The sequence below is a fragment of the Piliocolobus tephrosceles genome, chromosome 5 (genome assembly GCF_002776525.5).
Source record: "Piliocolobus tephrosceles isolate RC106 chromosome 5, ASM277652v3, whole genome shotgun sequence".
In the NCBI taxonomy this organism is placed as follows: Eukaryota; Metazoa; Chordata; class Mammalia; order Primates; family Cercopithecidae; genus Piliocolobus; species Piliocolobus tephrosceles.
This window is the reverse complement of record NC_045438.1, coordinates 116,961,434-116,989,093: the sequence shown is the minus strand read 5'-3', so window position 1 is coordinate 116,989,093 and position 27,660 is coordinate 116,961,434. Positions and strand designations below refer to the sequence as shown.

General features: G+C 41.2%; 1 protein-coding gene across 1 annotated transcript in view; it reads right to left on the bottom strand.

Annotated features, from left to right (window-relative positions):
- Window positions 1-27,660, bottom strand: part of PKHD1 (PKHD1 ciliary IPT domain containing fibrocystin/polyductin) — a 469,171-nt gene that overhangs the window by 421,827 nt on the left and 19,684 nt on the right. The window contains exons 12-26 of the mRNA XM_023212993.1: window positions 27,066-27,161; window positions 24,657-24,798; window positions 22,047-22,161; window positions 20,476-20,754; window positions 19,011-19,100; window positions 18,820-18,910; window positions 17,702-17,844; window positions 16,166-16,293; window positions 15,201-15,376; window positions 12,277-12,415; window positions 10,597-10,724; window positions 8,132-8,316; window positions 7,107-7,229; window positions 5,759-5,864; window positions 4,994-5,269 (exon numbers count right to left, since the gene is read on the bottom strand). Coding sequence (XP_023068761.1) covers window positions 4,994-5,269; window positions 5,759-5,864; window positions 7,107-7,229; window positions 8,132-8,316; window positions 10,597-10,724; window positions 12,277-12,415; window positions 15,201-15,376; window positions 16,166-16,293; window positions 17,702-17,844; window positions 18,820-18,910; window positions 19,011-19,100; window positions 20,476-20,754; window positions 22,047-22,161; window positions 24,657-24,798; window positions 27,066-27,161 — 2,217 coding nt within the window. The remainder of the gene's footprint in view (window positions 1-4,993; window positions 5,270-5,758; window positions 5,865-7,106; window positions 7,230-8,131; window positions 8,317-10,596; window positions 10,725-12,276; window positions 12,416-15,200; window positions 15,377-16,165; window positions 16,294-17,701; window positions 17,845-18,819; window positions 18,911-19,010; window positions 19,101-20,475; window positions 20,755-22,046; window positions 22,162-24,656; window positions 24,799-27,065; window positions 27,162-27,660) is intronic.

Sequence of the window (27,660 nt, the reverse complement as noted above, 5' to 3'; positions counted from 1 at the left end):
TAGGTTGCCTGTTCACTCTGATGGTAGTTTCTTTTGCTGTGCAGAAGCTCTTTAGTTTAATTAGATCCCATTTGTCAATTTTGGCTTTTGCTGCCGTTGCTTTTGGTGTTTTAGACATGAAGTCCTTGCCCATGCCTATGTCCTGAATGGTACTACCTAGATTTTCTTCTAGGGTTTTTATGGTAATAGGTCTAACATTTTCGTGTCTTTATAAAAAGGGGAATTTGAGTCGGGCGCAGTGTCTCACGCCTGTAATCCCAGCACTTTGGGAGGCTGAGACAGGCGAATCACGAGGTCAGGAGTTCGAGACCAGCCTGGCCAGCATGGTGAAACTCCGCCTCTACTAAAATTACAAAAAATTAGCTGAGCATGGGGGCATGCACCTGTAGTCCCAGCCACTCAGGAGGCTGAGGCAGGAGAAGTGCTTGAATCTGGCAGGCAAATGTTGCAGTGAGCTGAATGTCACTGCAGCCTGGGTGACAGAATGAGACTCAGACTCAAAAAAAAAAAAAAAAAAAAAAAAAAGGTTGGTGCGAGGGTGCAAGGGGGAAATTTGGACACAAACAAGACACAGGGATAATATCACGTGAAGATGATGAAGCAGAGATTGGGGCGGTGTTCTATCAGCCAAGGAACACCAAAGATTGCCTGCAAGACACCAGAAGTTAAGAGAGACATGGAACAGAGTCTTCCTCAAAGTTTGGTTCAGAAGGAACCAACACTCCTGACACCTTCATCTCAGACTTCTGGCCCCCAGAATTGTGGGACAATAAATTTTTGTTGTTAAAAACACCCAGTTTGTGGTACCTGATTGCAGCAGCCCTAGCAAACTAATACAGACCCCTACCTCATACCATGTACAAAAACTAACTCGAAGTGAATCAGGTACCTACATATAAGAGCCAAAACTATAAAACTCGCAGAGGAAAACATGGGCATAAATCTTTGTGACATTAGATCAGGCAATAGTTTCTTAGATATGACACCAAAAGCATAAGCAATAATGATAAATATAAACTGGACTTCATCAAAATTTAAATTGTGTGCTTCAAATAGCACTATTTAAAAGAGTGAAAAGGCAACTCACACAATGGGAAAAAATATCTGCAAATTATTTGTCTGATAAGTGATTAGTATCCAAAATACTTTAAGAACTTACACCTCAACAATAAAATGACAAATAACTCAATTTAAAAATTGGCAAGATTTGAATAAGCATTTCTACAAAGATGTATAAATGACCAATAAGGACATGAAAAGATACTCAACATCTTTAGTCATTAGGAAAATCAAAACCACAATGAGGTATCATCCTATGCCCATTAAGATGGCTACTAGGAAAAAAATAATAATAATAATAACAAGTACTGGTGAGGGTGTGGAGATATTGTGATATGGTTTGGCTCTGGGTCCTCATCCAAACATCATATCAAATTATAATTCCCAATGTTGGGGGAGGGTCCTGGTGTGAGATGATTGGATCATGGGGGCAAATTTCCCCTTTGCTGTTCTTGTGATAGTGGTGAAATCTCACAAAACCTGGTTGTTTAAAAGTGCATAGCATATCCCCCTTTGCCGTCTCTCTCCTGTCACCATGTGAAGATGTGCTTGCTTCCCCTTCACCTTCTGCTATGACTGTAAGTTTTCTGAGGCCTCCCCAGTCAAGCCTCCTGTACAGCCTGTTGAACTGTGAGTCAATTACACCTCTTTTCTTTATAAACTTTCCAGTCTCAGGTAGTTCTCTATAGCAGTGTAAGAATGGACTAATACACATTGGAACCCTCTTATATTGCTAGTAGTAATGTAAAAGTATGCAGCCATTTTGGAAACCGTTTGGCAATTCTTTAAGAAGTTAAACATGGAGTTACCATATGACCCAGCAATTCCATTTTTAGGTGTATACCCAAAAGAATTAAAAGCATATATTCATGCAAATCCTTGTACACAAATATTCATAGCAGTCTTAGTCATAAGAACCAAAAAGTAGAAACAATCCAAAGGTACATGATGAGATGAATGGAAAACAAAATATGGTATACCCATACCATGTAATATTATTTAGTCATAAAATTGAACAAAGTACTGTTATATATTACAACATACATGAACCTTAAAAATATCATGCCAAGTAGAGAAGCCAGATGTAAAAGGTCACATGTTGCATTACTTTATTTATATTAAATGTCTAAAATAGACAAATTCACTTAGACAGAAAATAGATCTGTGGTTACTAGGGCTAGGGAAAAGGGAGGAACAGTGAGTGACTACTAATGTATACAGGTTCCTTTCCAAGATGTTGAAAATGTTGTTGAATCAGGTGGTGATGGAGTATACAACTTTGTGAATATACTGAAGACTATTGAGTTTACATTTTTTAAAAATGATATGGGAATTATATCTCAATTTTTTAAGTTAAAAAAGAGATCCTCAGGGTACAGAAAAGAATAAAATATCTCTACCTATTTCTAAGGTACACTACCCTAGGCCAAGCCAACATTATCTCTCCCCTGGATGTCTGTCATACCCTTCTAACTGGTCTTGCTGGTTCCATCTTTGCCTCCCTACCGTGAGTTCTCACACAGCAGCCTAAGTCAGATCATGTCACTTCGCTTGAAATCCTCCAATGGCCACCATCTCACTCAGAATAAAAGCTGAGTGAGCTGAGGGTCATTCAAATTCCCCAAGGCCATATAACCTGCTTTGGGTCGTCTTCTACTACTCTCCCCTCACTCAATCTACTCCAGCCATGGCAACCTCCATGGCATTCTGGAACAAGCCAGGCCCCCTTTGACCCCAGACTTTTTGTTCCTTGATGTTCCTTCTGACTTGAACTGTCTTTCCCAAGATTTCCCCAGAATTCATTCCTTCATTTCTCCCATATCTCCCTTCTCTAAGGCCACTCATGTCATTTCTCCAATGCCAATAACCATCCCATCACAACCATCCATTCCCTCCCTCTTCATCCCCTTCCCTTCTTGATTTTTATCCCACACACTTAACCATCACTGCCCCAAGACAGAGCCTTTGTTTTTATTTACTGTACCCCCAGCATTAATAATGCCTGGTAATAAAAGCTAAATACATTGTCATTATGATTATTGTTGATGGTAACAATTAAATGTTGAAGAGGTGATGATATCTTGCCATTCTCATTTGAAAGTTTAGGCTACGGCCACACAAGGGTCCATACCTTAAAAGAAGACAGTGCTATCTCAGCACAAAAATGAATGAAGAAAGTATGTAAAGCAAAGCCAAGATTTTCTTCAAAAAAATTCTTTCCAGGGTTTTGCTTCTGCAAATGGGTAGGTGGTGATTTATCACATTATTGTATCCATTCATTACATATGCAAATATTCTGTAAATTTCTTGCTGGTAAGCCCCAGCCTGGTTCTCTTTAAATCCCCTAGAGCATCACTTCTCAAGCTGTACTCTTCATAGGGATTGCCTGAGGACATGTTAAAACGCAGATTGATTCAGAAGGTCTGGCCTGGAGACTGAGACTCTGCATCTCTAACAAGCTCATGCGTATTACAGATACTGCTCGTCCAGGACCACACTTTAAGGACCAAGGTCTTCAGCACCTCACACAGGGCTCTACGGGATGGCCCAATCAGTGTGGAGTGAGTGAGTAGTGATTAACTCATAGGTGGCAGGGCAAAGGAAGAGTTAATAGAAAAAGTTTAAATCCAATAATAAGGAAAGTAGCCGCTACAGCTTCTCTCTCCCCCTCTCCCTTTCCCCATAGTCTTAATAAAAGATAATTTGTACCCGTTTGGCATATCCCTGCTCAGAGTTTTCCATCTTTGGCTAAAATAATGTACAATCCTCCTAGAAATTCCTTCAAAAAACAGCATGTTCTGATAGGGTAACCAACTCATTCCAATTTTCCTGGGACCAAGTTTTAGCACTAAGAGCTCTGCATCCTGGTTTTAAAACTGAGTCTTGTGTCCTGGAAACCCCCTCAGTCCCAAGCAAACTGGGAAAGTTAGCCACCCTACCTGTGTAAAGCACTTTATCTAGAGGAAACAAAGATGACCGAGTCACCTGTTTGCCTTAAGGTAGAGGGAGCTAAAGAAGGTATGTGTGGGCTGAACAGCAAAGGTAACTCTGAAAGAAGATCAAAGCCCCTTATAAATCTATAGAGAAAACTACACTATGCCCTACACTCAAACCAATAATTATTGGGTTAATACAGAATATGATCTTTCACTCTGAGCTCCATATATCATCTGACTTTCCTTAAATCATGGAGAAATAAGTGCAAGTTATGCTTGCTCTGTTTTATGTGCAGAAACAAGGTGGGGAGGGCCTCATAATTCACTCTTCTAGGCAAAATAGGGTCAGAAAAAAAATGTTCTTTTGAACAATGAGTTTGTGGCCAAACCACATTGCTTTTAAATATGTTCTAAGCTGCAGTCCTCTGGACTCCAGAATAAACCATGACAAAAATCCAAAGCATTAAGGAAAAGAGTTTTATGCTCTAATGTTTATTCGTTAACAAACATAAGCCTCAGTATTCCTGAGATTCTTGCAATCTGGCTGGGTTGTTTTTAACTGGCTGTGTCCCTCAGAAAGCAGAAAGTCATGGAGAACTATTTGATTTTCCATACAACTAACCCAATTCATAAGGTTATGTTGACAAGACCCACCACCCTCTGTATTGCCCACTACTCAAATGGCAATCGATTTTGCATGCTAGCCAAGTATCCCAGTGCATATCAGTCCACAAACTTATGAAATATCAAACATGTATGAAAGTTATGTAGAACCCAATTATGCCTGACACCACCAGCCAAACTATAATCCTTTATGTGGCAAGTGAGTTCATTTAAGGACTCAAATGTTTGTTGCTCATTTAAATACTTATGTCAGTAAACAAAAGACAGTGAATCACAGTGAATATGGAATTCATTACACAGCAGGACTAAATTCCTACCAGCAAGAATACTAGCTTCAGAGAGTCAGACACACTGTGAGACCCTCCCCAGATTACCAATATCCGCAGCTGTGGAAGGCTCCACCGTATCCAGTCTAGGTTCCACATATAGGAAGAGGTCTTCTCCAGTGGCACTGATGGCAAGACCAGAGGGTCTCACCAACATCAAGATCTGATGCACTCCAACAGGCAGCAAATCTGTCTGACAGACTACATTGGTCTGGTTTGAGAAAATAACTTTGCAATTCGTTTTATTCACTGTAACCTGCAAGAACTGGGAGTCACCAGAGAAACCAGTTCCGGTAATATAAATCATTAGGTTGACGTCGCCATCTTAAAGGAGGAAAGAAATTTTAAAAAAACAAACAAACAAAATAATCTCTCAGTGATATTACTTCATTTAAGAGGCCTCACTATCATCAAATGCTCATTCTCTCCCCCGATCCCCTCCCAAAATTCAAGGAGCCGAATGCTGACTTAAATATTGGCCATCTGTATTTATTGTTGTAGTACACAGCCCCGATCTTAAATTTTCTCCAGCTAGTGAGATCACTGATCAATTTTTTAAAAAGAGCATAGTATTTCAAAATAAAGGACAAAGACAATAAAACATTTTTAGTCATCAAAAGTCTACTCCCCATTTCAAATCATGACCATTTATCTTAGATAGACCAAAACATAACACTTTCTGCTGCATCACTCAACCTCTGCCTAATGAACTAATGTATCTTCTACCCACCCATCACCAGCTACATGGCCTCTAACAAAATCACTGCAAGTCTCAGGTTTATACCCATCTCAGAGCCAAGTCACAAATCATACCAACAGAGTACCACACAGAATGGACACAGGGAGTTGACCCTTGGAGGTACTGGAAAGAGCAGGAACCTGGGCAATGAGCTGGTACATCATTCACTCGCACAACCACCTGAAAAAAGGCAAAATTTCTTTTCAATTTTATGCATTTCATATCTGCTAGGGTATTCATAAAGTATCTGTGAAGTGCTCCCAAGCTGAAATGTGTTCATGATTCGCTTATTCTTATTCCTTTTTTCTATTTTCCCAGTAATTAATCTTAAATTGCAATGAATGGCTCAAAACACATGAAACTTTCTTAAAATGATGGTGGACATGCTGAAACCCATTTCTGTAATTAAATGTGCAAAATATTGAGTAAATTTTCTCTCTGTCATATAGAAGTAAATTTCATATGCTTAAACTGCATAAGGACTTCTCATCACTCTGTATTTCCAACCAGGTACCTACTTTATGTGACAAGCCCTTTGTTTGCTACTAAAGACCAACAAATTCAGTGTGTTCCTTCCACCATCACTATGTGAATATATAACTAAAGACTAGAGTGTATTTGGATACTTTAGTTGGGGTCTCTTTTGTCATAGAATGGTAGATTCCAAAAGAGAGACTATATATATTTCCCTTTCACTGGAACTAATGTTAATCTAATAGAACTCTAAAACTACTTGGAAATGAGAAAGGTAAAAAAGATATGACTCCACTGATTCTCTATGTATAAAAAATGCATTAATAGCATACAGATTATATTTATGACAGTGTTTCCTTATTAAGGGAAGAGGTATCGGCATGGCATGGACAATAAAGAACACTTCAATTTTATCTATTCTGTTTCATTTCTTCCATAAAGACAAAAATTATAAATATATCAAAATGTTGACAACGTCAATTTTCAGTTTGGGTACCCAGGTGTTGATATTATTCTTTATTCTTTATTGCTTTTGTATTTTAAAACTTTATCAAATGGAAAGCAGATGACCTATAACAGAAATATGGGAAGATAGGAAAAAAATAAAAGGACATTTTAAAGACAAAAAGAATGACCTAGCTCATTTACTTTTTGATACCTCGGATAGAAGCACAAATCATATTTAGCTATAGTGATTCTCAAATTTTTGCACCATAACAGTAGTATCAACTATTATAATAGAATATTGTGGTTACAAGGCATTTATATTTTCAGAGAAATGTACATACCCTGTGGGGGTACAAAAAGGACAGCCACAAGTACCCTGTTTTACACAGTGGCAAAATGACCCTTAGGAGCTAAATCAATGGATCCATGTTACAAATCAGTGAGGAGCTGAGTTAGACTTGAAACTGGAGCTTGCACTTAGGATGGCCCATTCACTCTCACCTGACTATGCTGGTTGGCAGTAGCCAACATGTCTCCAAATATGGGTCCAAGAAAAACTCCACCATCATATACCACACGCATGGCTGCAGCAGGATTCACTCCAGTAAGGTTTTCATCAGAGACCTGAGATGGTTACATTTCTGGTAAATTCTGTCATGGAACCAAAATCTAATCTTGTCTAATCAAATAATAAAGGGTCTTTTCTCATTGTGTTTCAGATAATCAGATAGCTAGAAAGTGAAAGTAGAGTGACAGAATTGAAATATAGAAACATAACAGTAAATAATGGCTAAGGAAAGCCCCAGTAGATTAGAGAAATATTCATTTGCAAGTCGATTGCCAAAAGAGGTACAATAAATCATCTTCTAAGTCTTGAGATACTTTGCTTTTCCATGTTTTTCCATTTTATATGTTTGCAATCTAAACTATTAAAATAAAGTGGAAAGAAACAGTACCATGAGAAAAAAGCAAGGTCTCCCATTCTTCCTCTATCTCCTTTCTAGAATTTTGATTGAAAATCAGATAACCCACACCACCACACAACTAGGAAAAATTTTCATCTTGGGCTTCTTTTTATAATAACCAAATGCTAGATGATCATTAGATTATTTTTTAAAACCCTAAATATGCAAGAGCATCTGGTTTTGTCATTACACAAAGACAGCAAATTCTTTTCTAAACTTCCTTCTGCTATGCCATCTGCTTCCATGATCATCTAAGTCAATCACATCTGCTTAAATTATCCAATAACAGATGTAGAATTATTGCGTGGTGGACACTGACAATTTCACTACCTACAGTGAGTTAGGAAGGGAGATGTTGGGTTTAAATTGCTTTTTCAGGGATATGAGACACAAAATACGTGTTGAAAACTTCCAGAAAGAAAGATCATGGAATCCCTTTACTTGAATATTCCAACAAAATTAATAATTCATGACAGCTTCCATTTGTATAATTCTGATTTTTTTTTGCATAATTTCTCCAGGGCAGCAAATCCATACCACTAAAAGGGATACTATACATACCCTGATAAAATTGGGCAAATCCCCAATCTGAGTGGACCAGGACAAGGTCCACACGCGTTCGTAGCAAGTGTATAGATCCTCCTTCACAGAGAAGTCACTGGCATTGAGGTACCTGGATGTGAAGTCATCAGCGTTATTCTGTAAGAGCTGTTGAAGGTGATGAGCAGAAATTTGTACAGGGACACCTGTGAGAGAAGGTTTTGATGCAGAAAACACAGACACTAATTAATCCACCTTACAGAGTTTCATCATCAAGGATAACACAACACATACCAGGATGCCTATCAAATTTTCAGGAGACCCTTCTGTCAAAATGGAACTTCAGTAGAATCCCCAGCCCTAATTAAACCATTTTTTCCTAAGATAAAGACAAGTAGATAACCACTTTTTATATTACACTATCTTTCATTTATACCATATCACATAGCAATCAGAGAGCACAGCCATGTCAGATAAAATCATCTCAACTGTCAACTCGAAATGTAAACTCCACACACCCTTGAATGACTGAAAGTCTAATTAAATATTAGATCTTCCCTGGAAAAATTTAGCTGGCCCTGTGAACAGAGAAAAGTTGGCCACTTTTCACAGGGAGTGAGGGAGGCATACAGCAGCTGACACCCATAAAAACTTGGCCAGCCCAGCTGAGGAATGTTGGCATTTAACTTCAGTTTCTCTATTAGAATTTTCTTTAAGCCCAACCACCTGCTTCCCCATTCCACGTGCCCACAGAGGAATAACAGGTCTCTGTGTTTGAACCCTGCTTTGTGCTCTACCAAAAGTTCCCATTAGCTGCTCCCAGCAGCCCTGTGAGGTGAATCATTGAGTACCCTAATGCCTACTTTAGGGATGAAGGAAATGAAACCCAACCATAGCTTGCCAATGCAGAAAGACAGGTTTACATGAAAACCCAGGTTGCCTTCTACCTACTCAATAGCATTTCTCTTGAATTCCACACTGCCCTGAAGGGTTAATAAAATATCACTGTGTTTCTAAATTGCTAACGAAATTCTTATCCTTTTACAAAACATGTTTCTACATTTATACAGAGTTTCAGATCCATCACCATTCAAGAGGCCAGGCCAAGGCTGACTTCCCCAGTTGTATTGCAGGTGGTGATCTGAGGATCATCAGTGATATAAATCAGTAGCAGGAAGTCTCTACGGATGAGCTGTCATCCATGAGAAGTAAAATCAAATATAAATAGCATAGTAATGGGCCTCACAGAGGCAGGACACGGTTGATGTTTATTCCCCCATTTACCAGAATCAACACCTAGGGATCTTCTACTTCTCCTGAGTCACCCTATTATAATAAAAACACCACTCTGTTCCTCTCACCCAAGAGGTCCTGCGCAGGCCTAGGGACTTTCTGCTTGGGAGGGCAGAAGACTTTTGGACAATGTTCTAACTTTTATACAGCCCCTCTCAAGTTCTACTGAGCCTTGCTTCTGATTCCCCACGTTTCTACCAAATAAGTAATGTATCATTATCACTTCTAATCCTTGCTCTTTGTGCATTGTATGTATTCTTGAAGATTTACAAACACTATTCTAATTGCATCTGAAAGTTCTTTCTACATTTCTTGGGACCACTAAAATCCACCATAGCATATGGTGTCACCATTAAGTTTAACTCTGATGGACCATGGCTATCATGTATCTTGGTCTGTAAAACTCTAGAAAGAAGACAACTGATCCAGGAATCAAATACATGGGTTCACAACTGGACCCTGTCATCAGCTATTTGTATGACCTTTTGACAAGCCTCAGGGTAGTTGGCTGAATGGTGAACTCCCTAAAAGATGGCCTAATGGCCTAATCCCCGGAAAATATGAATGTTAACTTATAAAGCAAAATAATAAACTGCATATGGCAAAAGATGTGGCTAAGGGTCTTGAGAGGAAAAATCTGTCCTAGATTATCCCAGGTGGACCCTGAATACAATTATGTAATAGGTACCCTTACAAGAGAGAGGCAAAATTTTGAGATAGAAGAGGAAGAAGCAACGTGACCACAGAAGTGGCGGTTGGAGTGATACGGCCACAGCCAAGACATGCTAGCCACCACCAGAAGCCAGAAGAGGCAGGAGCAAATACTTCACAGGAGTGTGGCCCTGCCGACAACTTGATTTTGGACTTCTGGCCCCAGAACTGAGAGAGAGCCATTTTTTGCTGTTTGAAGCCACCAAGTTTGTGGTAACTCCTTACAACAGTCCCGGGAAGCTGATCCACTCCGTTTCCACATCTACACATCTTCCACATCTACAAAATGTAAAGGTTGGGGTAGCATTAACAGTAAGTCCCTTTCCAAATCTTTCATTTTAAGAACTGTCACTTTCAGACACTGGAAAATAAAAAAAAAAATAGCTTTAATACTATCACCTGACAACCTCCCAGGATGTTGTTCCCTTGGGAATGTGAGATTATGTGAGTGAGAAGTGTTGCACCCCCAATCGCCCCTTTACCAGAAATCACTGTATTAGGAAGCTGGATGCGAAAGTGTCCTCCTAGAGGTGGACTTGTCCGCTGTTGTCTCTGTGTCGTCGCCAGGACCAGTCCAGATCCCTCTTCTGTTCCTTCAGTGGACACAGAGCTGTGGCACATCAGAAACAAAGCATTAACATCTGGGTTGGGGTGTGCACCTAGGAGTACCTCGTCTGAAGGGTGTCCTGTCTTGCTTAGGCTGCAGCCTTCCAGAAAGAGCTAAGGGACCTGAAGAAACTCAGGGAGTTTTCAGGACCACTCGATGTGAGAATCATTTCAGAGTAACTTAATTCATCTCTATCACTTCAGAGTGAAAACTGTTGGCATTTAGAGCCTACCGATATGGTGGGCTTCCTCTCTGCCACTGAAGATGTCTCCACCCTTCATTTTCAGTTGATGGTTTTATTGCTTTTTCCTGCCCAGAGGACCACGGAACAAACATTTAGTTAAGGAAAGTAAAGCACGGGTTCAAACTTTCTGCACCTGCCTTTAATACGCCATTGCAACATGCTGTAGGTACGAGAACTCATTTTGGAACATAGTAGAAAAGATGAGAGAAAAAACCTATACAGTTATGCACCACTTGACAGTGAGGATACATTTTAAGAAATGTATCCTTAGGCAGTCTCATCATTGTGCAACCATCATACAGTTTACTTACACAAACCTAGATGGTACAGCCTACCACACACCTAGGCTATATGGTATAGCCTGTTGCTTCTAGGCTACAAGCCTGCTGCTGTACTGAATGCTGTAGGCAATTGTAACACAATGGTATGTATTTGTGTATCAAAACATATCTAAACATAGAAAAGGTACAGTAAAAATATGGTAATATAATCTTATAGGACCACCATCATATATTTGGTCCATCACTGACAGATACGTTGTTATGTGGTACATGACTGTCTATTTAGATATATATGTATATACACATATATACAGTGTGAATATATATATATATATATATAGCCCTATAAATACACGTATACATATACGTATATCAAAGGCAGAGAACTCAATTCTTCCCATTCTACTGGGGTTTAAGTGAAAATTTAAAAGAACAAATTAGATTATACATGTGTTCCAGAAGCTTACAAGTAGCCTGATCCTTAGTTACTGCTTTGTAAACTGTGGCTAGAAATCGTTATTACAAAGCAATGCTTATGGGGCTCTCGTGCCATCTGGTGGTGAGTTCTTAGAAATAGCTATTTTTCTTCTCTAGATATTTCACTTCAAAGAATTTCAACAAGATTAATACATGAGGAATGCAATGAAAGGAACAATAACAACAACAAAAAAAGACAGTGGTGATGTGAACTTCCAAACAGCACAAAATGCCACTATTTCTAAACTAACTGATTCGGAATTAGTTCTTAAAGTGTAGTCCCCAGACCAGCAGAATCAGCATCATCAAGGAACTTATTAGAAATGCAAATTCTCAGGTTTTTCCCCAAACCTACTGAATTAGAAATTCTGACAGTAGGCCCAGTAATTTTAACAATACTTCCAGGTGAATCTGGTGCTGCATTCTCAAGATTGAGAACATTGGTTTAAGCAACAAGACAGGTAGCTTTTCCTCACAAAAGTCTCACCTGTGTCCGCCAAGGCCAACAAGCATTCTTAGGAGAAGGGGCAGGTGTACAAAAGGCACTCCTTACTGTGCAGTGATGAGCGGGAGCTCCGTGCCACACCCCGCCAGCCAAGAGGTGACACTGTAGACCGGAGGGGATCCCACCACAGACACTGATTCCACCAGATTCTCCCCTGGGCGAGCCGTTCCAGAATCAGCTTGAGAAACTAGAGACCAGTGATCCAATTACTATCAAGTGACTCAAGATAGGAGACTTGCTGTGTGGAAAATCCCAGTTGGAGATGTGAGTTACTCAGATCTCAGCACACACCAAAAGCATAGATTCCTACTTATCTGCTACCATAAAAAACACATGGAGAGGAGGCAAGAGGATAGGCCATTCCGTTTAGTACAAAAAGGAAAATACGAGGTCCTGATTTAAGGAGATGAAGATTGATTCCATAGAAAAGTTCAATAACCCCCCAGCCAGCAAAATGTCACTCCCTATGCTTTTGGAGGCACTCCAACACAGTTAATTTATTGCAGTGTAGCCTGCCACCCTTTCCTCCTTTCCTTCCCATAGCCCCTGGCATCTCTAGGGATGTTCAGGTGATCCTCTTAGGAGCACTAAACTCAGAGGCACATACAGGAGTATTTGGGTGTTTATCCACAGTGTGGAGCCAGCACGTGTACAGAAAGAGTGCAAACTTTAAGAGAGACCACTGGTCAAATCCTGATTTTTTCACTTCTAGTGGATTCCCACTCAGCTAATCCACACACACTCCATTAGACTCAGTTTTCTTACGTGTGAAGTGGGGATTATGACATGCATGATTGATAGCAATCTACCTGACAAGGGGAGTTTAGTGAGATTTAAGATTTAAAATGATCAGCACAATATCAGTATCCTTTTAGCCTCCTCCCCAAGATTGGTTACAATGGAGACTTTAAAGAGTTTAAGGGCAACATCTTTGTATAATTCATCTTCTCATGCTTGATGCTTAGCATACGCTAGGCATAGAGTAGGTGGTTAATAAATGATTATTTGTTCAGCTGGGTAAAACCACTGAAGGTTCAGTTCCAGGTTCGGTGATTACTAGATTCCGATCTCCTCCACAGCCCTGCTGTGGGAATTGGGGCAAAATATTCAACTCCTTTTAGCCTTGGTTTCCTCATCCGTAGGTGGGGATAATAGGACCAACTCATGGGCTTCTGAGAACTAAATGAGAAATAAATGGAAGCTACCACTGTCCAGTGCTAGTGGGAGATAAAAAGAAGCCTCATACAGGACATTAGGCAGGGAAATATCATCAAGTATAAAAATGAGATCACATAAATGATTTACAATTAACTATGAATTTTGAGCCCAGTTGTGTAGTTTCTGTTGCCATTAAATAATTCTGAAAACAGAGCCACTGCCAACAGGGTTAATGTGACAAAGCGGGAGGCAGACCGTTTCATGCATGCCACCACCATCTTCCCTCTTGTCCCTGCCCTCTCCCTTCCTGCTCCCACCTCACCGCACCCCTGGATGATTCCAGATACACAGAGAATTTGGTGGCAAAGAGGTGAGGGCAGTAAGAAAAGGTTCTGAATCCTTGGCTTAAAGTGTTTGGAGAGGCAGAATGGCATGAAAGGAAGAGAAAAGGAAAACTGAACAGCACCTATTATCCAGTCCTGAGTTTTCCAACCAGTGGGCTCCAGTGTATGAAATATTGATTCCCTCAGCCTTCTGGAAATTGAGGCAGCACTTGGGGTCACCAAAGACCCCCCAACCAGTTGTCTTGAGCACCAAAAAATTCAGGTAGTCACCTAGCACATCGCTTGAGTAGTGTCATTTTCTAAGTGTGCCAGAGCACGAACAGGTTTGGAACAATAAGCAATGACCCAGATGTCCCCAAAACACTTAAACTATGGAAACAGAGAAGAGATGGGATTTCGATGAGAATCGAAGACGATGTAATTTCAAGGCTGATAAAGAGTCCTCTTGCCACCCATCCCCAAGTTCCCCTGCCTTCAGTATTGCAATGTTTAGGCAAAAGACTGAAAAGTTGTACATCTTCTAAATGAAAATGTAAATGAAGGTATCATCTTTTTCTTCTTGGAGAGGGAAAGAAACTATAAAAAGTAAGCTAGCTAAGCTCCAAAGCCACAAGGAATTTGACAGAGAAGGAAACATGAGCAAAAATTGGAAGCCTGAAGACACTGAGGGCAAACTGCACCATTCTGCCTTGGCTGTGGGTGCATATCACAAATGGCCACCTCAGCAGGGCCCTGGAGGAGGACTTTGTCCCTAAGACTAGCGGGCAAGAGCCAGGTGAGACCACTGTGCCCAAGAGTGGTCAAGGGAAACTTCAGGAAGGAAAAGCCAGGCCTGATCTCTAAATAATGAGTGGGAAGAGTCTGGAGAGACAGAAAGGACAAGGGCCTTCTCTCTGAAGAAGATGATTACCTTCCAGCTCTCACTGCATCTGTCTTAAAGGTTGTAGATCAGACTCTGAGCCCATTTACAGGGACAGACACTGCTGTGTTCCTTCTAGCACCTGGTATGACATATTAACTCATGGAGAGGTAGAGAAATCCTGCTAGCCTAATGATGATAATAATAACAATAATTGCTTATATTTATTAGGCACCTTCTATGGACAAGACCAGTAAGGAGTGCTTTATATTAAACTTTATCTTCACAGTAATCTAATGAAGTAGAGTCCTTATTATACCCATTTTACAGATGAAGAAACCAAGACTTCCCAGCAAGAAAGTGAGAAAACTGGAGTAAGAGTACAGACACCAGAAGCAAGAGCAAATAGTGCGGAAAATAGGAAAGAAGAGGGACTAGAGAGACATAGAACCAAAGGCACACAATCCCAGCCCCATCTGTTTTCTAGAGCCAAGGCAGGCAAAAACGAGGATCACCTGTTCTCTCCTCATCAAAAAAACAGTAACCCCTAGTAGGAAAGTTTGAGGTAGGCATTTGACAGGCTTGTGGAGGAGAGAGAATTTGATGATTACCTGTTACGTTTGTGTCTGCAATAATAATTTCATCCACATAGAACAGGCCCGTCTCCTGCACCAGAGGGACAAGGTCAATCTGATGAACCAGCACTGGGGAGTTTGTCGGAGGGGGCTGGAGATCTCCGGAGCAACGCACACAAGTCTCCCAGAGGTCAGTGCAATGGAACTGCCAGCTGAAAAACAGCGTGGAGTGGAACTGGGCTTTCAGCGAGCACTTGCAGTCCTCTCCCGTTAGAGCCCTTGTTCCCAAACCTGGCGGGGGGGTCTGCGGGCTATGCAGCCAGGAAAGAGACCCCATGAGCCCCTGCACCCAAGCAGTCCCGGGTGCCATGGGTACAAACATCCCACCCAAGATGGGCTCAGCTCAGCCTGGATATAACACCAGGAGTCACCTTTTAAGTCAATCATTCATCCATGACACGCAATGTCAGCAGCATTTTCAAATTACAGTTTAACTGTGTGTCTTAAGCAAATTATAATGTTAGGCTATAGCCACAGAGAAGATTGAGACTTCTGGACATTACCAGTTTCATTTAGGTTTAAGACCATTTACAAGACCCATGAGAATTACGTGGAAAGCACTGAATCAAGGGATTAAGACGGCTGAATTTTATTCCAGGGTCACTAGCTGAATGAATTTTGATGAATCACAAATTCTTGGGGCCCCAAATTTCCTCCACCTGTCATGTCAAAGAATGTTCTCTAAGGTTCCCCCAACTTCGCTGTTCTACGATTCTACTCCTATGAGAAATGTCAGACTCCCTCTAGGGAGTGGTATATTCTTAACAACTAACTGCTCTTGAGTCAAACTTTTTTGTTAAATAAAATATATTCAAATCCCCAAATTAGTATGCGAGGCCCAAATATAAGACCATTAGTGCCTCAGGTGGGTCACTGTCCCCAAGAGAGTAAATCCTCCCAGCTGACCAAATTCCCACCGCGCCTCCCCACCGATTAGCTACCTCTTGGAGCTGGTCCTCGTGAGACTCCAGTCACAGGTGGTGTTCTTTACCATGTTTTGAAAGCCGATTGTGAAGGACACAATCATCTTCAGGATCTTGTTCATGTGGCCTTTGTACGCAAGACACAGCTATGAACACCAAATAAGTCCTTCAGTTCTATTAGTGCAAGAAGCAGTCATTCAAACAAAATGTAGTGAGGAGCCCACATCCCTAGAACCTTGCCATAGGCTCTGAGAGAGTCAGCCCAGTTTCCGCCCTTCCAGAGCTTACTAGTGTAGCCAGAGAGACAAATAACTTAAATTCTTATTTACCTACCTAAATAAAACTGGGGAAAAATACAAATAAATACTTTTTCTGAGGCCAAAAAAAAACAAAACACGTCATTAAACAGAGAGTTTTTAAATGCTTAGCACTGTGCTCGGCAGTGAGGATTTTAGAGTATCTCACTTAAGAAAACCCCTATTCTAACCCAATTACCTGTGCAACCTCGAGCAAGTAACTCAACCTCTCTGACCCTCAGTTCCTCAACTCTAACTCTCCAGCATCCTTGGTTTCTAACTCAGTTAGAGGCAAAGCTATTGGCACAAGAAGACTTTAGAACAGGAGTTTTCAACCCCAGCACTATCAATATTTTAGGGGCTGTTCTGTGCATTATAGGATGTCCAACAGCTTCCCTGGTCTCCATCCACCAGGTGCTGATAGCACTTCCACAGCTGAGACCACCAAAACTGTCTCCATGCATTGCCAACTCTTCCCTGGGGGGCAGAATCACCTCCATTGGGCGCCCCTGCAGAAGAGATGAGGCTGAAGAAGGGAGGAGCTCAAACATGAACCATTTAGCCCCAACTCCCACATCAGCCCGACTAGGAAAAGACTAGAAACTACTGCCATGAGCTCCACCACTCCAGCAAAACTCACTCCGGTTCCCAAAGGGCAAATCAGCTGCACTTCTTTTACAAGGGTGGTGGAGCTATCGAAGCAAAGGATGTAAGAGGTGTTCGAGAAATGCACCAGACAATTCAATCCATCAATAATAACAACAGCTAGAGTAACAATAATTAGCCTTCACTGGGTCCTAACTGTGCAGGCACTTTACTACATTATCTCATCTAATCTATACCACAGTCCTGAGAGATAGACCACATTACTGTCCATTTTACAGATGAGTAAATGAAGGCAAACTGTACTTAAGACAGACATGGAAGGCACATTGGGTGTGGAATCAGGATTTAAAACCAGATTGTCCAATGACATGGTCTGCACTCTTAGAGATCAAAGAAAATATTGTAGTGAATAAAACCTTTCAGGGTCTCATAGCTAATATAAAGGCATTTCCAGGTAACAACACACAAGTGGGGGCCAGTGGTGTCTGTTCATACCTGAAACAGCAGTCGAGAGACCTAGAACCTCAGCCTGAAACACCTTGGGCAGATCACAGCAATCACTCCTTTGTGCTTCTGAGTTTTCAGTCTGGAATCCACAGACCAATACTAATCCCTACCTACCTGACCCGGAAGCACAAGGGCTGCTACTCACATGTGTATACTGATCTAGCCGATAGCCCTTCTGGGCAGCCGGGGGAGTTACAACAAGGTGTCGAGGCTGACGGAGGCTGAACCTGCCGCAGAAGGGTTCCGTACCACTGGTGAGGTCCCCATCAGAGTTGGAAAATTCTAGGCCTGGATGCAGTTCAGATAAAATAGAAAGACAACCATAGATGTTAAACAAGACAGAGCTTCCCAACATGTGTGCATGAGGATTTTAGAGTATCTCACTTAAGAAAACCCCTGTTCTAACCCAATTACCCATGCAACCTTGAGTAACTCAACCTCTCTGAGACTCAGTTCCTCACCTCTAACTCCCCAGCATCCTTGGTTTCTAACTCAGTTAGGGGCAAAATTGTTGGCACAAGAAGACTTTAGAACAGGAGTTTCCAGCCTCGGCACTATTACTATTTTAGGGGCTGGATAATTCTTTGTTGTAGGGGCTGTCCTGTTCACCATGATATGGGCCCCTCAGCCCTGGGAGAGCGGGCCACAGCATGAGTGGTCAGCAGCCCTGGCTTGAAGGCTCCAGCGATAAGAAACGCATTCTGTGTTCCCTGGAGCCTTGAAAATCCTTTAGCATTTTCTCTGTGTAGCAGGATATGAAAAACTATTGAGAAGCAAAAAGACAAGGAATATCAAGATGGAAGAGGTATTCAAAAATAACTAGAATTTAGTTCACTTTAGTAGTAGTTTTAAAAACATACCCTCACATTTTAAGAATTTCTTAAGACCACTTTCTTAAATAGTAATTCTTTTAGATGTAATTTGAAGATGAGTATGGTTTTGGCTAGGTTTGCATGTTTCTGTTTCTCACCTATGTCTTTGACCTTTTCCCAGAATGTGGCATGGGGAGTATAGGAGGGTGCTACATTCTACCTCACAGCCCAGGAGGAATGCCTTTCCTTTCTATTGATACCCACACTGAGCATCACCCTCCCAAGCACAGTGCCAGTCCCTCAGCCACTCAGTGTCCAGATCCAGATTGCATTTTTTTTTTTTACTCTGTTATCACCTTGGAGAGGAAATGGGGATTGTCCTGTCCTCATTTTATAGAAAGAAAAAAGACCATGATGAAAAAGACAGAATGTGTGAAGCCAGGGACAGCACCTCGTTCAAATCCAAGCCGAAGAAGGATGTTAGCCCAAAGGGGATCCAGTTTGCATTTTACTGCAAGTAACTCCTCAATGGTTGTTTGAATCTATTACAAAGGAAAAAATGCCAGGAATTTATATCATGAGCATAAAGACCACCCCCAGTTCTCCCACCCCCACCCCTCATTTTTTAAAGAAGTCTCCCACCAGATGGGCTGTGGCATTTGCAGGGATTGGCTGACTAGAGACATTGTCCCAAGTAAGGAAGAAGTTTCCTCTGCCTGACACATTCAGCACCTAAAAAAGTCAAGAGAGACAAGACTAAATGATGGTGCTAATTAAGCCAGAGAGACAATCTAAGAATACAGGACATTTCCCCCTCAGCTTGTTATTTCCTTCTTATTACTATAATTTTAACTTTTAAAATTTAAAAGTTAAATTTTTATTATAATTTTAACTTTTCGATGCCCTACCATTCAGAAATCTCTGGAGAACACAGCATCATCGCCTAATGAGAACTTTTGTTAGAATAATATAAGTGTCAGTCTCCCTATTTATCTGTGCCCCTTTATAGAGAGTATGAGATGTAACAGTTGCCACTGAATGCTGCACTTTCAGCCCCTCTCACCAACTGCTTTCTTCCAAGGGTAGCCGGGCAGGCAGAAGCAGCCCCGTGGCGTGCACCCTCTCTTGGAGGCTTATGCGGTCTCTGCTTTGTTTCCGACACATTCCGTGTAGGGCACATTATACTTTTGCTATGGAGTAAGTTCTATGCAGCTTTTTTTTTTTTAGACGGAGTCTCACTCTGTCACCAGGTGGAAATGCTTTGGTGTGATCTCGGCTCACTGCAACCTCCGACTCCCTGGTTCAAGCAATTCTCCTGCCTCAGCCTCCCAAGTAGCTGCCATTACAGGCACATGCCACCGTACCCAGCTAAATTTTGTATTTTTAGTAGAGAAAGGGTTTCATCATGTTGGCCAGGACGGTCTCCATCTCTTGACCTTGTGATCAGCCCACCTTGGCCTCCCAAAGTGCTGGGATTACAGGCATGAGCCACCATACCCGGCCAGCTTTTAATCTCTTAAATCACTTGTTACGTTCTACTTTGTTCTATGGTTATTTGTGTACATGTTTTACCATTAGACTGTAAGCTTTAGAAGGCAGAGTTCATATTGATTTGTCTTTGTACACCAAAACGTGAACAACAAACACTATAATACATAAAAACTGTTCAATGAAAATATGGGGCACAGCTGAGAGATCCAAAGGACATGACCTTTTCAAAGAAGACTTAGAAAACCCAGCCTATAGGGAAATACAGCCTGAATCAGTCAAAAATTATAGAATTTAATGTGTATATGCTCACATGCATGCATGCACATGTGTCAGAGGTGTGTTTAGAGGACCTTGTCTCTTTTCCGGGAAATAAGTTTCTAAAAGAAGACTTACTTGGAACTTAAATTCCTAAAACTAACTCAATGAGTAAGATAATCTCAGGAATAAGACATCACGTTTTTGTAAACATCTTCACAATGCTGTTAGACAGATATCCTACTTCTTTGACAGCAAGGTTATAATGACCCCTCAGGTCCCCAGGCTCCCAGTCCACCGGCTATGCGGGACTTTATTCCTTCCAGAGTTCAGCTCCATGCGACTGGGAAGACACACAGACCTGTACTTCTGGAAGTCTCTGGGCTCGGGCTCGGATCTGGTGCTTCTCCCGGAGGTAAGTAGTGACCACATCAGGATTCAGCCAGGTGTTGTGAATCTGGACACCAATCCTCATCCCCCTGCTTGGGGCTATCCCATGATGCTCTGCTTCCAGGTAGTACTTGGCTCCACCCAACAGCTCCAACTTGGGAGTCTTCTGCTGCCAGGTCCCTTCATCTGTATTCTGCTCCCAGGAGTCAAACCAGTCAGCAGTGCCAACGCTGATGGAGGCCACTTTCACCTGTGCCCAAATAAGCATATCATGATCAACACTATGAAGCTTCCAGGCATCTCTTTCTCAAACACTAAGTGTCTGAACTGCTACTAACAAGAGAGTTTTGAACTGATCTGCCTTTTAACATATTAACCCAGTTACCTCGGCCCTGTGGTTATTTACGCTTCTCCAGCTCTCTATCTACCTACCTATCTATCATCTCTTTCAATTGAGTAGTATTCAAATGAGACTAGATGGGCCATGTTCAGAGAAGGAAAAACCAACCTAAACCCTAGGATTACATGACACTATGGAGAAGGTAGTATTAAGCCCTTCAGAGACCTGGAATGACTTGATCACATCAAAATCTATGACATTTCTCCAACCAACTAGCAAACCAATTTCAGAGAAACATAGTAATAATTTGAGGAAAATATTGTGATTCTTTGTCAATGGCATAACTGCATTTTGGCTGCTATTAAAGGCATCTTTTCTTGTCTTTCAATGTTGATGGGGAATTCCTACATATAGCTGCCTACATGGCCACCCAAAATTAGTGGAAAAGGTACAAGTTTTGGAGTCAGGTAAATTTGGGGTTGAATCCTGAATGTGCTTTTTCGCTATCCAAGTGAGTTGGGCACACAATCTTTCTTTTTTTCTTTCTTTTTTTTTTTTTTTTTTTTGAGACAAGGTCTCACTCTGTTGCCCAGACTGGAGTGCAATGGCAGCCACGACTGCCCAAGGCTCAGGTGATCCTTCCGCCTCAGCCCCTCAAGTAGTTGGGACTACAGGCATGCACCACCATGCCTGGCTAATTTTTGTGTTTTTAATAGAGACAGGGTTTTATCATGTTGCCCAGGCTGGTCTCCAACTCCTGGGCTCAAGTGATCTGCCTGCCTCAGCCTCCCAGAGCACTAGGATTACAGGCATGAGCCACCACACCTGGCCCACACAATCTTTTTAACCCTCAATTTCTTCATGTGGAAAAGATACATACACATGTCTTTAGATATATATGTGTATATACACATAAACACATACATAATATATATGCATATATACATACATTTTGCAGAGATGCAGTGAAAACTAGAGACAAGTTCTATAAAAGATGTAGCATAACATTTGGCTTACAGTGAGTGCTCAATAAATAGTAGGTTCACATTCAACCAAGTTCTTTTTCAACAATTAAAGTTCCTGATCATCCAATGGCATGTTAAAACTATCTGTAAAACAGAGAGCCTTAACTTTGATTCTTTCTTTCTGCACGGGTATAGGACTGCCAACAGAGAAAAGGAAAATAAGAAGACAGTGAATACCTTGGTCCTTGGTTCCTCTGACCAACTGAAATGCAAGGAAGCTTGGCTATCTGCCTGAATCCAGAAAGTATAATTATTTGTCTCTGGAGCCACAAAGAACCCACTGAGCCGTGCTCTGTAAAGCGGAAGAACATAGAGTCAAGCAAGAGTAACCAAGGCCTGAATCACTGAACCAACAAATAGCTGCCCTTGTACTTTGTCTTCTTTTATGGTAGTGAAGAAGAACAACCTGATTCTTATGCCACATGATTGTCCAGAATATTCTAGAAAAAGATATAGTACCTGCCTAGTCTCAAGAGCCTAATACGTCTCTACACTGGACACAAATCCCCTTGCTGTTGTGTCATGTTTGGGAAAGTTGTAGCCACAGCACACAGCTATATGGAGACTTAGCTGGTAAAACCACCTAACACAGCTACTGCAGGCCCTGGATCATGGTAGAAGCTCAATCTATAGTAAATATGATTCTTATTATTAGAAATAAAGACAGATTGCTTATCAGAGTTTGCTCTGAGCATACCAGCAACCGCAACACCTGCAAAGAGTATTTTTCTAATTAAAAATATTATGATCCACAGATAAGAGTCAATTCAAAATGTCAAGAATTTCAAATTAAAACCCATCAAAGGCAGCTTTGAAGAAGATTACAGGCAATTTCATAAAACCTTTTTTAAAAGATCATACTTTTAATATTTAAATTCCAGCAATCTAATATTATAGGCAGACATAGTTAAGGAACTAGACTGCCCAAATAAATACCAAGAATATTTTCTAATGATACTATTTTCTTAAATCTTCAGATGACCAATATAAAGATGTTTTAAAATTTTGCTTTAATGTGTATACATTATCTTTATTTTTGAGAGAATTTTATACCTAAAACAGCTTCAAAAATAAGTATTTTAAAGATCCATCAGTATAATTACATAAACTTACCAATAAATAAATAAATATTCTAATTTTTAATTTAAAATTTTTAGATTTTAAAGAGATTAATGAGAGAGGGAATGGAGAATTAGTTACTACCCGACTTGTGGTTCCTCAAAATGGCAGTTAAAGGGACATACCCCACAAGACCTACTGTAGAAGTCAAAATGTTCTTTTGCCTTTTGGGGTAGGCTGACTCACTCCTTAACACTCCCAAATACACCAAATGTAGCTGAAAGATTTTCCTTTGAACATTATTAAATGGTCATTAAAAACTATGATAAAGGTGAATTATTAGGTGCTACCATGGACCACAAATTAACTGCCACATTTTTGTTTATTTGTTTCTTTGTTTAAGGATGGAGTCTCACTCTGTTGCCCACACTGGAGTGCAGTGGTGTGATCATGGCTCACTGCAGCCCCTGACTCCTGAGCTCAAACAATTCTCCACTTCAGCCTCTCAAGTAGCTAGGACTACAGGTGCGCACCACCACACCTGGCTAATTTTTTATTTTTTACTTTTTAGAGACAGGGCCTAGTCTCAAACTCCTAGACTCCAGCAATCCTCCTGCCTCAGCCTCCCAAGTAGATGGGATTAAAGACTCAAGCCATAGCATCCAGCCTTAACTGCCACTTTAAAACCATAAACTCTTGGTTAAGTACCTAGTAAGCAAGGCTTCAGGAGACACTGCTCACAGATTACCAACCCTACTTGGCTTATTCAATGCCTAAAAATTCTCTAAGCTTTTCATTTCAAATTGAGTTGAAATCTATTAGATTGGTACAAAAATAATTGCAGTGTTTGCCATTACTTTCAATAGTAAAAACTGCAATTACTTTTGCACCAACCTAATAAAATGGTAAAATATTTGGAGGAGGTCACAGACTGGCTGAAATTCACACTCAGGAGTCACAGCCATCCTCTCTAAGAAGGATTTCAAAGGGAAAAGAGAGCCATCATTCAGTAAAGGATCCACCCTTCAACATATACACTGAGAACACACTAACAAAACAGTATGTCTAGGCAATTTTCAAGCTTTTATATTTTTAAGCTTACTTTAGAATACTGGAAATTTTGGCTACATCCTTGAAGGTACAAAAAAAAGACTGAAGGAATTACACACCATTAAACGGAATATTATAGTCATGATGCCATTACTACTACTGAAAACAATGTCTCACAGAACCCACAAGAGTTTCCCCTGCTCTACAAGGGCCATTGGGTTGACCTTCAGCCATTGGGTTGACCTTCAGCACTGGAAGGTTGTTCCTATAGTATGCTGCCTAGACTTTGCTCCCTTATGTACCCAAAGGGCATATTCTTGGATCTTTCTTTGGCGTCAACCAGATGTTAGTTTTACCTCTTAACCATGTACCTAAAGCATGTTTTACCCTGCTGTTTTTCAAGTCTCCTAGCTCAGCTCAATATTCTAGTTGATAATCATCTCCAAAACAGATTGTAAACTAAGTTGTGGAAAATACGAATTTTACATATTGATCAAAATTGGTCCCTGCACTAGCATGACCAACACTGATTGAGAATACGGTCAAACTCTATTGTTGTTGAATTGGCTGGTGTTATAAATTCCTGGAAATCTCAATGCCTTCCTTATCTGTCTCCTAGCCTCACCTATGTTAGTAAAGATGCTTTTGATGTGGACTCCCACTTTTCCTACAACATACCTGAAAGGTTGTCCTTCCTTTGACCAAAACCCAAATGGAGAACTGGCATTAGGGACAATCTGCCACCTGTACCCTGGGGTGGCTTCAGTCAGTTCCAATCCCTCAACAGCATCTCCAACTTCAAAAAGAAGCCCTCGATTGCCTGTAAGACACGTAGACGTCATAAACATTACAGGGCACACCTTCCCAAATCGGGGAACTACTTTATTTCAAATTACAAGGTGAAAGATGACCCAGATGCTACCTGTAAAGGTGAGTCAACCTAGAGCCAGACAGAGTAGTTATATGAAAGGTTCTGTAGTTAATATGAAATACAAATGTTCTGGAAAGCAGTAAACATTCCCTGGGGTAGGAGTTAGCCTTTTTAGCAAGAGTGCCTGGAGAAGAGAACCAAGTTCTGGAGAAAATGTGAATGCGCAAACAGAAGCTGAGGCTGAATAAAAGGAGGACAGTGTGATTGCGTGCTTGCGACGCGGCTTGCTTTTGTGCTTCCCAAAGCCGGAAGTGGGCTTCAGTATCTTTTAAGGCCCAGTTCAGCAGGGAAATTCAATTCTCTAAAGTCCTTTTTTTCCCATAACATTGGCAATCCTTAAGTTTCTCAAGTGTCATGGCCTCAATTTGTGGACCTGCACCCAGAGCCAAATATGTGTCATGCTGCTATTATGTGACATTTTAAATGATATCGTATTAATTTATATTTTGTATTAAGCAAACTCCGAGGCCAAAGGCACAGGTACAATCAATATTGAATACTAACTTGAGCTAAGGGTAAAACTCTGGAATCACAGAAGTGTAGCTTTGAGCAAATTCCTTGATGTCCTTGTATCTTCATTTTTCTCATGCATCAAAATGGGACCAATAATAAAATAGCAATAATACACTAGGACTAAGGGAAAATATATACTCCAAGAGCCTGGAATACGGTAAGTGCTCAATAAAGGTAATTATGGTAATTATTATTTTAAACTAATACTGTTGTTCCTCAATAACTCCTAAAAGGGAGAGGTGGATAAGGAATAAACAGAAAAGTAAGAGCATATTTTGAAAATATTACTTTAAACCAGGATTTCTCAACCTCAGCACTATTGATATTTTAGGCTGGGTAACTGTTGTGAGGGTGTGTCCTATGCATTGCAGAATGTCTAGCAGCCTTCCTGGCCTCTGCCCACTAGATGTCAGTATCATCATCACCACCACCACCACCTCCAGTCTATCAGCCAAACATGTTTCCACACATTGCTACGTGTCCCCTGAGGGGCAACATTGCCCCTGGTTGAGAACAGTTGGTTTCCGTAGTAATTTGCCCAGCTTCTGTGGAAGAAACTTCAAAAGCCCTTCATAAAGGGCATCACTAACTGTCAAAACCAGCTGCATTCAGGAAATTATCCTACCACTACCCAAGTAGCTAAAGCAGGAAACTCAAAAAGGGAGCAGACTCTGTATTTCCTGACAGGAAACACACATTATCTCTATTACTTGTTTCAGTAGTTTTGTTTCCTTGGATGGGAGCTTTCACTGAGTAAAAACTGCAGATCTGGGAGCTGGAGAATTCTCAAGCCAAAACTTTGCGTGCATTTTCATACCTGAATGCCCTTTCTTTAGAAAGGTTTTTTTCCCCTGCTGGGCAACTTTCCCTGTAGGTACTGTGCCTCTAGAGTTGACTCTTGCTGCCTGGAGTTTAACCATTAAGTCAGCCTGTGGTTCTGAGCTGGGTAACACACCAACTGCCCTTCATCCCTGACTACACTTGAGTCTTCAGTTCTAATGCTCAGCAGAAAAGTGTTCCAGTGTTGTGCTCTTAATTTGCTGCTGTGGGGTGGACACTTTAAACAGAGAAGGACAGCTGGAAGCTGCCTTGTCTCCTCCATTTCTGCCGACTTCAGGCATAACCTGGTGGCAACATCACAATACATCCCTGTTTCTCAAAGCAGCAGACAGATGCCCACAGGGGAGAAAAATTCATATTTAAATACATCCCATTGTGCCCCACTCTCTGGCCTTGTCTAATGCTGTTGTTTTGAGCATAGCCGAGCACACTCTAATGTTCCTGTCTTCTTAGCCAGTGGACACTCAACTGACCCACTGAATGAAGGCGGGCAGTTTGGGGGTTTCCTCCAGTAGCTATAACAATATCTTGAGGGCAGTTATGCTTTCTAGACAATGGTCTCTTCTGGACGCCACTGGCCATACAGCCGGCTGGGGCTAGAAGTGCAGTGTCACTAAGCACCTGAATAAAACTAAGAGCCTTCCTGAAAGGGGAGCCTTGACAATGGTATCGTGGACCCAGGGCTCATCGAGTTAGCCAGTCAAATAGATGATACAGAATTCAAACCCTTTTATTTCTACTCATCAGCCCCTCACGATTAAAGATATACAGAGTTTATTGAACAGCCCTGGTGGCTTCCTTACCTGGCTGAGGGGTGGTGAGCCTCGCATCTTTACCTGGAGCCCGAGTGGTGCACTCAATCTTCCTGGGAGACACGTGTCTAATATCACATGGAATGCCTAAAGGGAATTAAAGAAATGTATGTATGTGTGTGTATATGTGTGTATATATATGCAATTATGTATACACACACACACACATACAGAGAGAGAGAGAGAGAGAGGCAGTGGGGAGATGTGATGGCAAGACCAGACTGAAGTAGACAGGCTCCTATTCTAAGGCAAAGGACTGGGTGTAGATGGAATAGCAAAAGTTGTCACCCCAATTGAAGGAGAAAAGAGAGATTGCAGAGCAGCAGAGCATAGGGCAGCTTGAAGTATTCAGAAGGAAAGCCATGCAATGAAGTGCTCTTCATTGAGGATGTACTGAACCACTTGGCTGAGCATGGGAGATAAGTGTGACTTGACAGTGTGAGGACACCCTTGGTGTCACTGACTACAGAAGCATCCCGCCTACTACAGGACCTGGCAGAGCAAAAGGCTCTAGATAGGTCCACAGAAGGGTTTGCCAAGTTTGGGGTGTGGGTGATTTCCAGAATAATCTGTATAGCAAATGCCC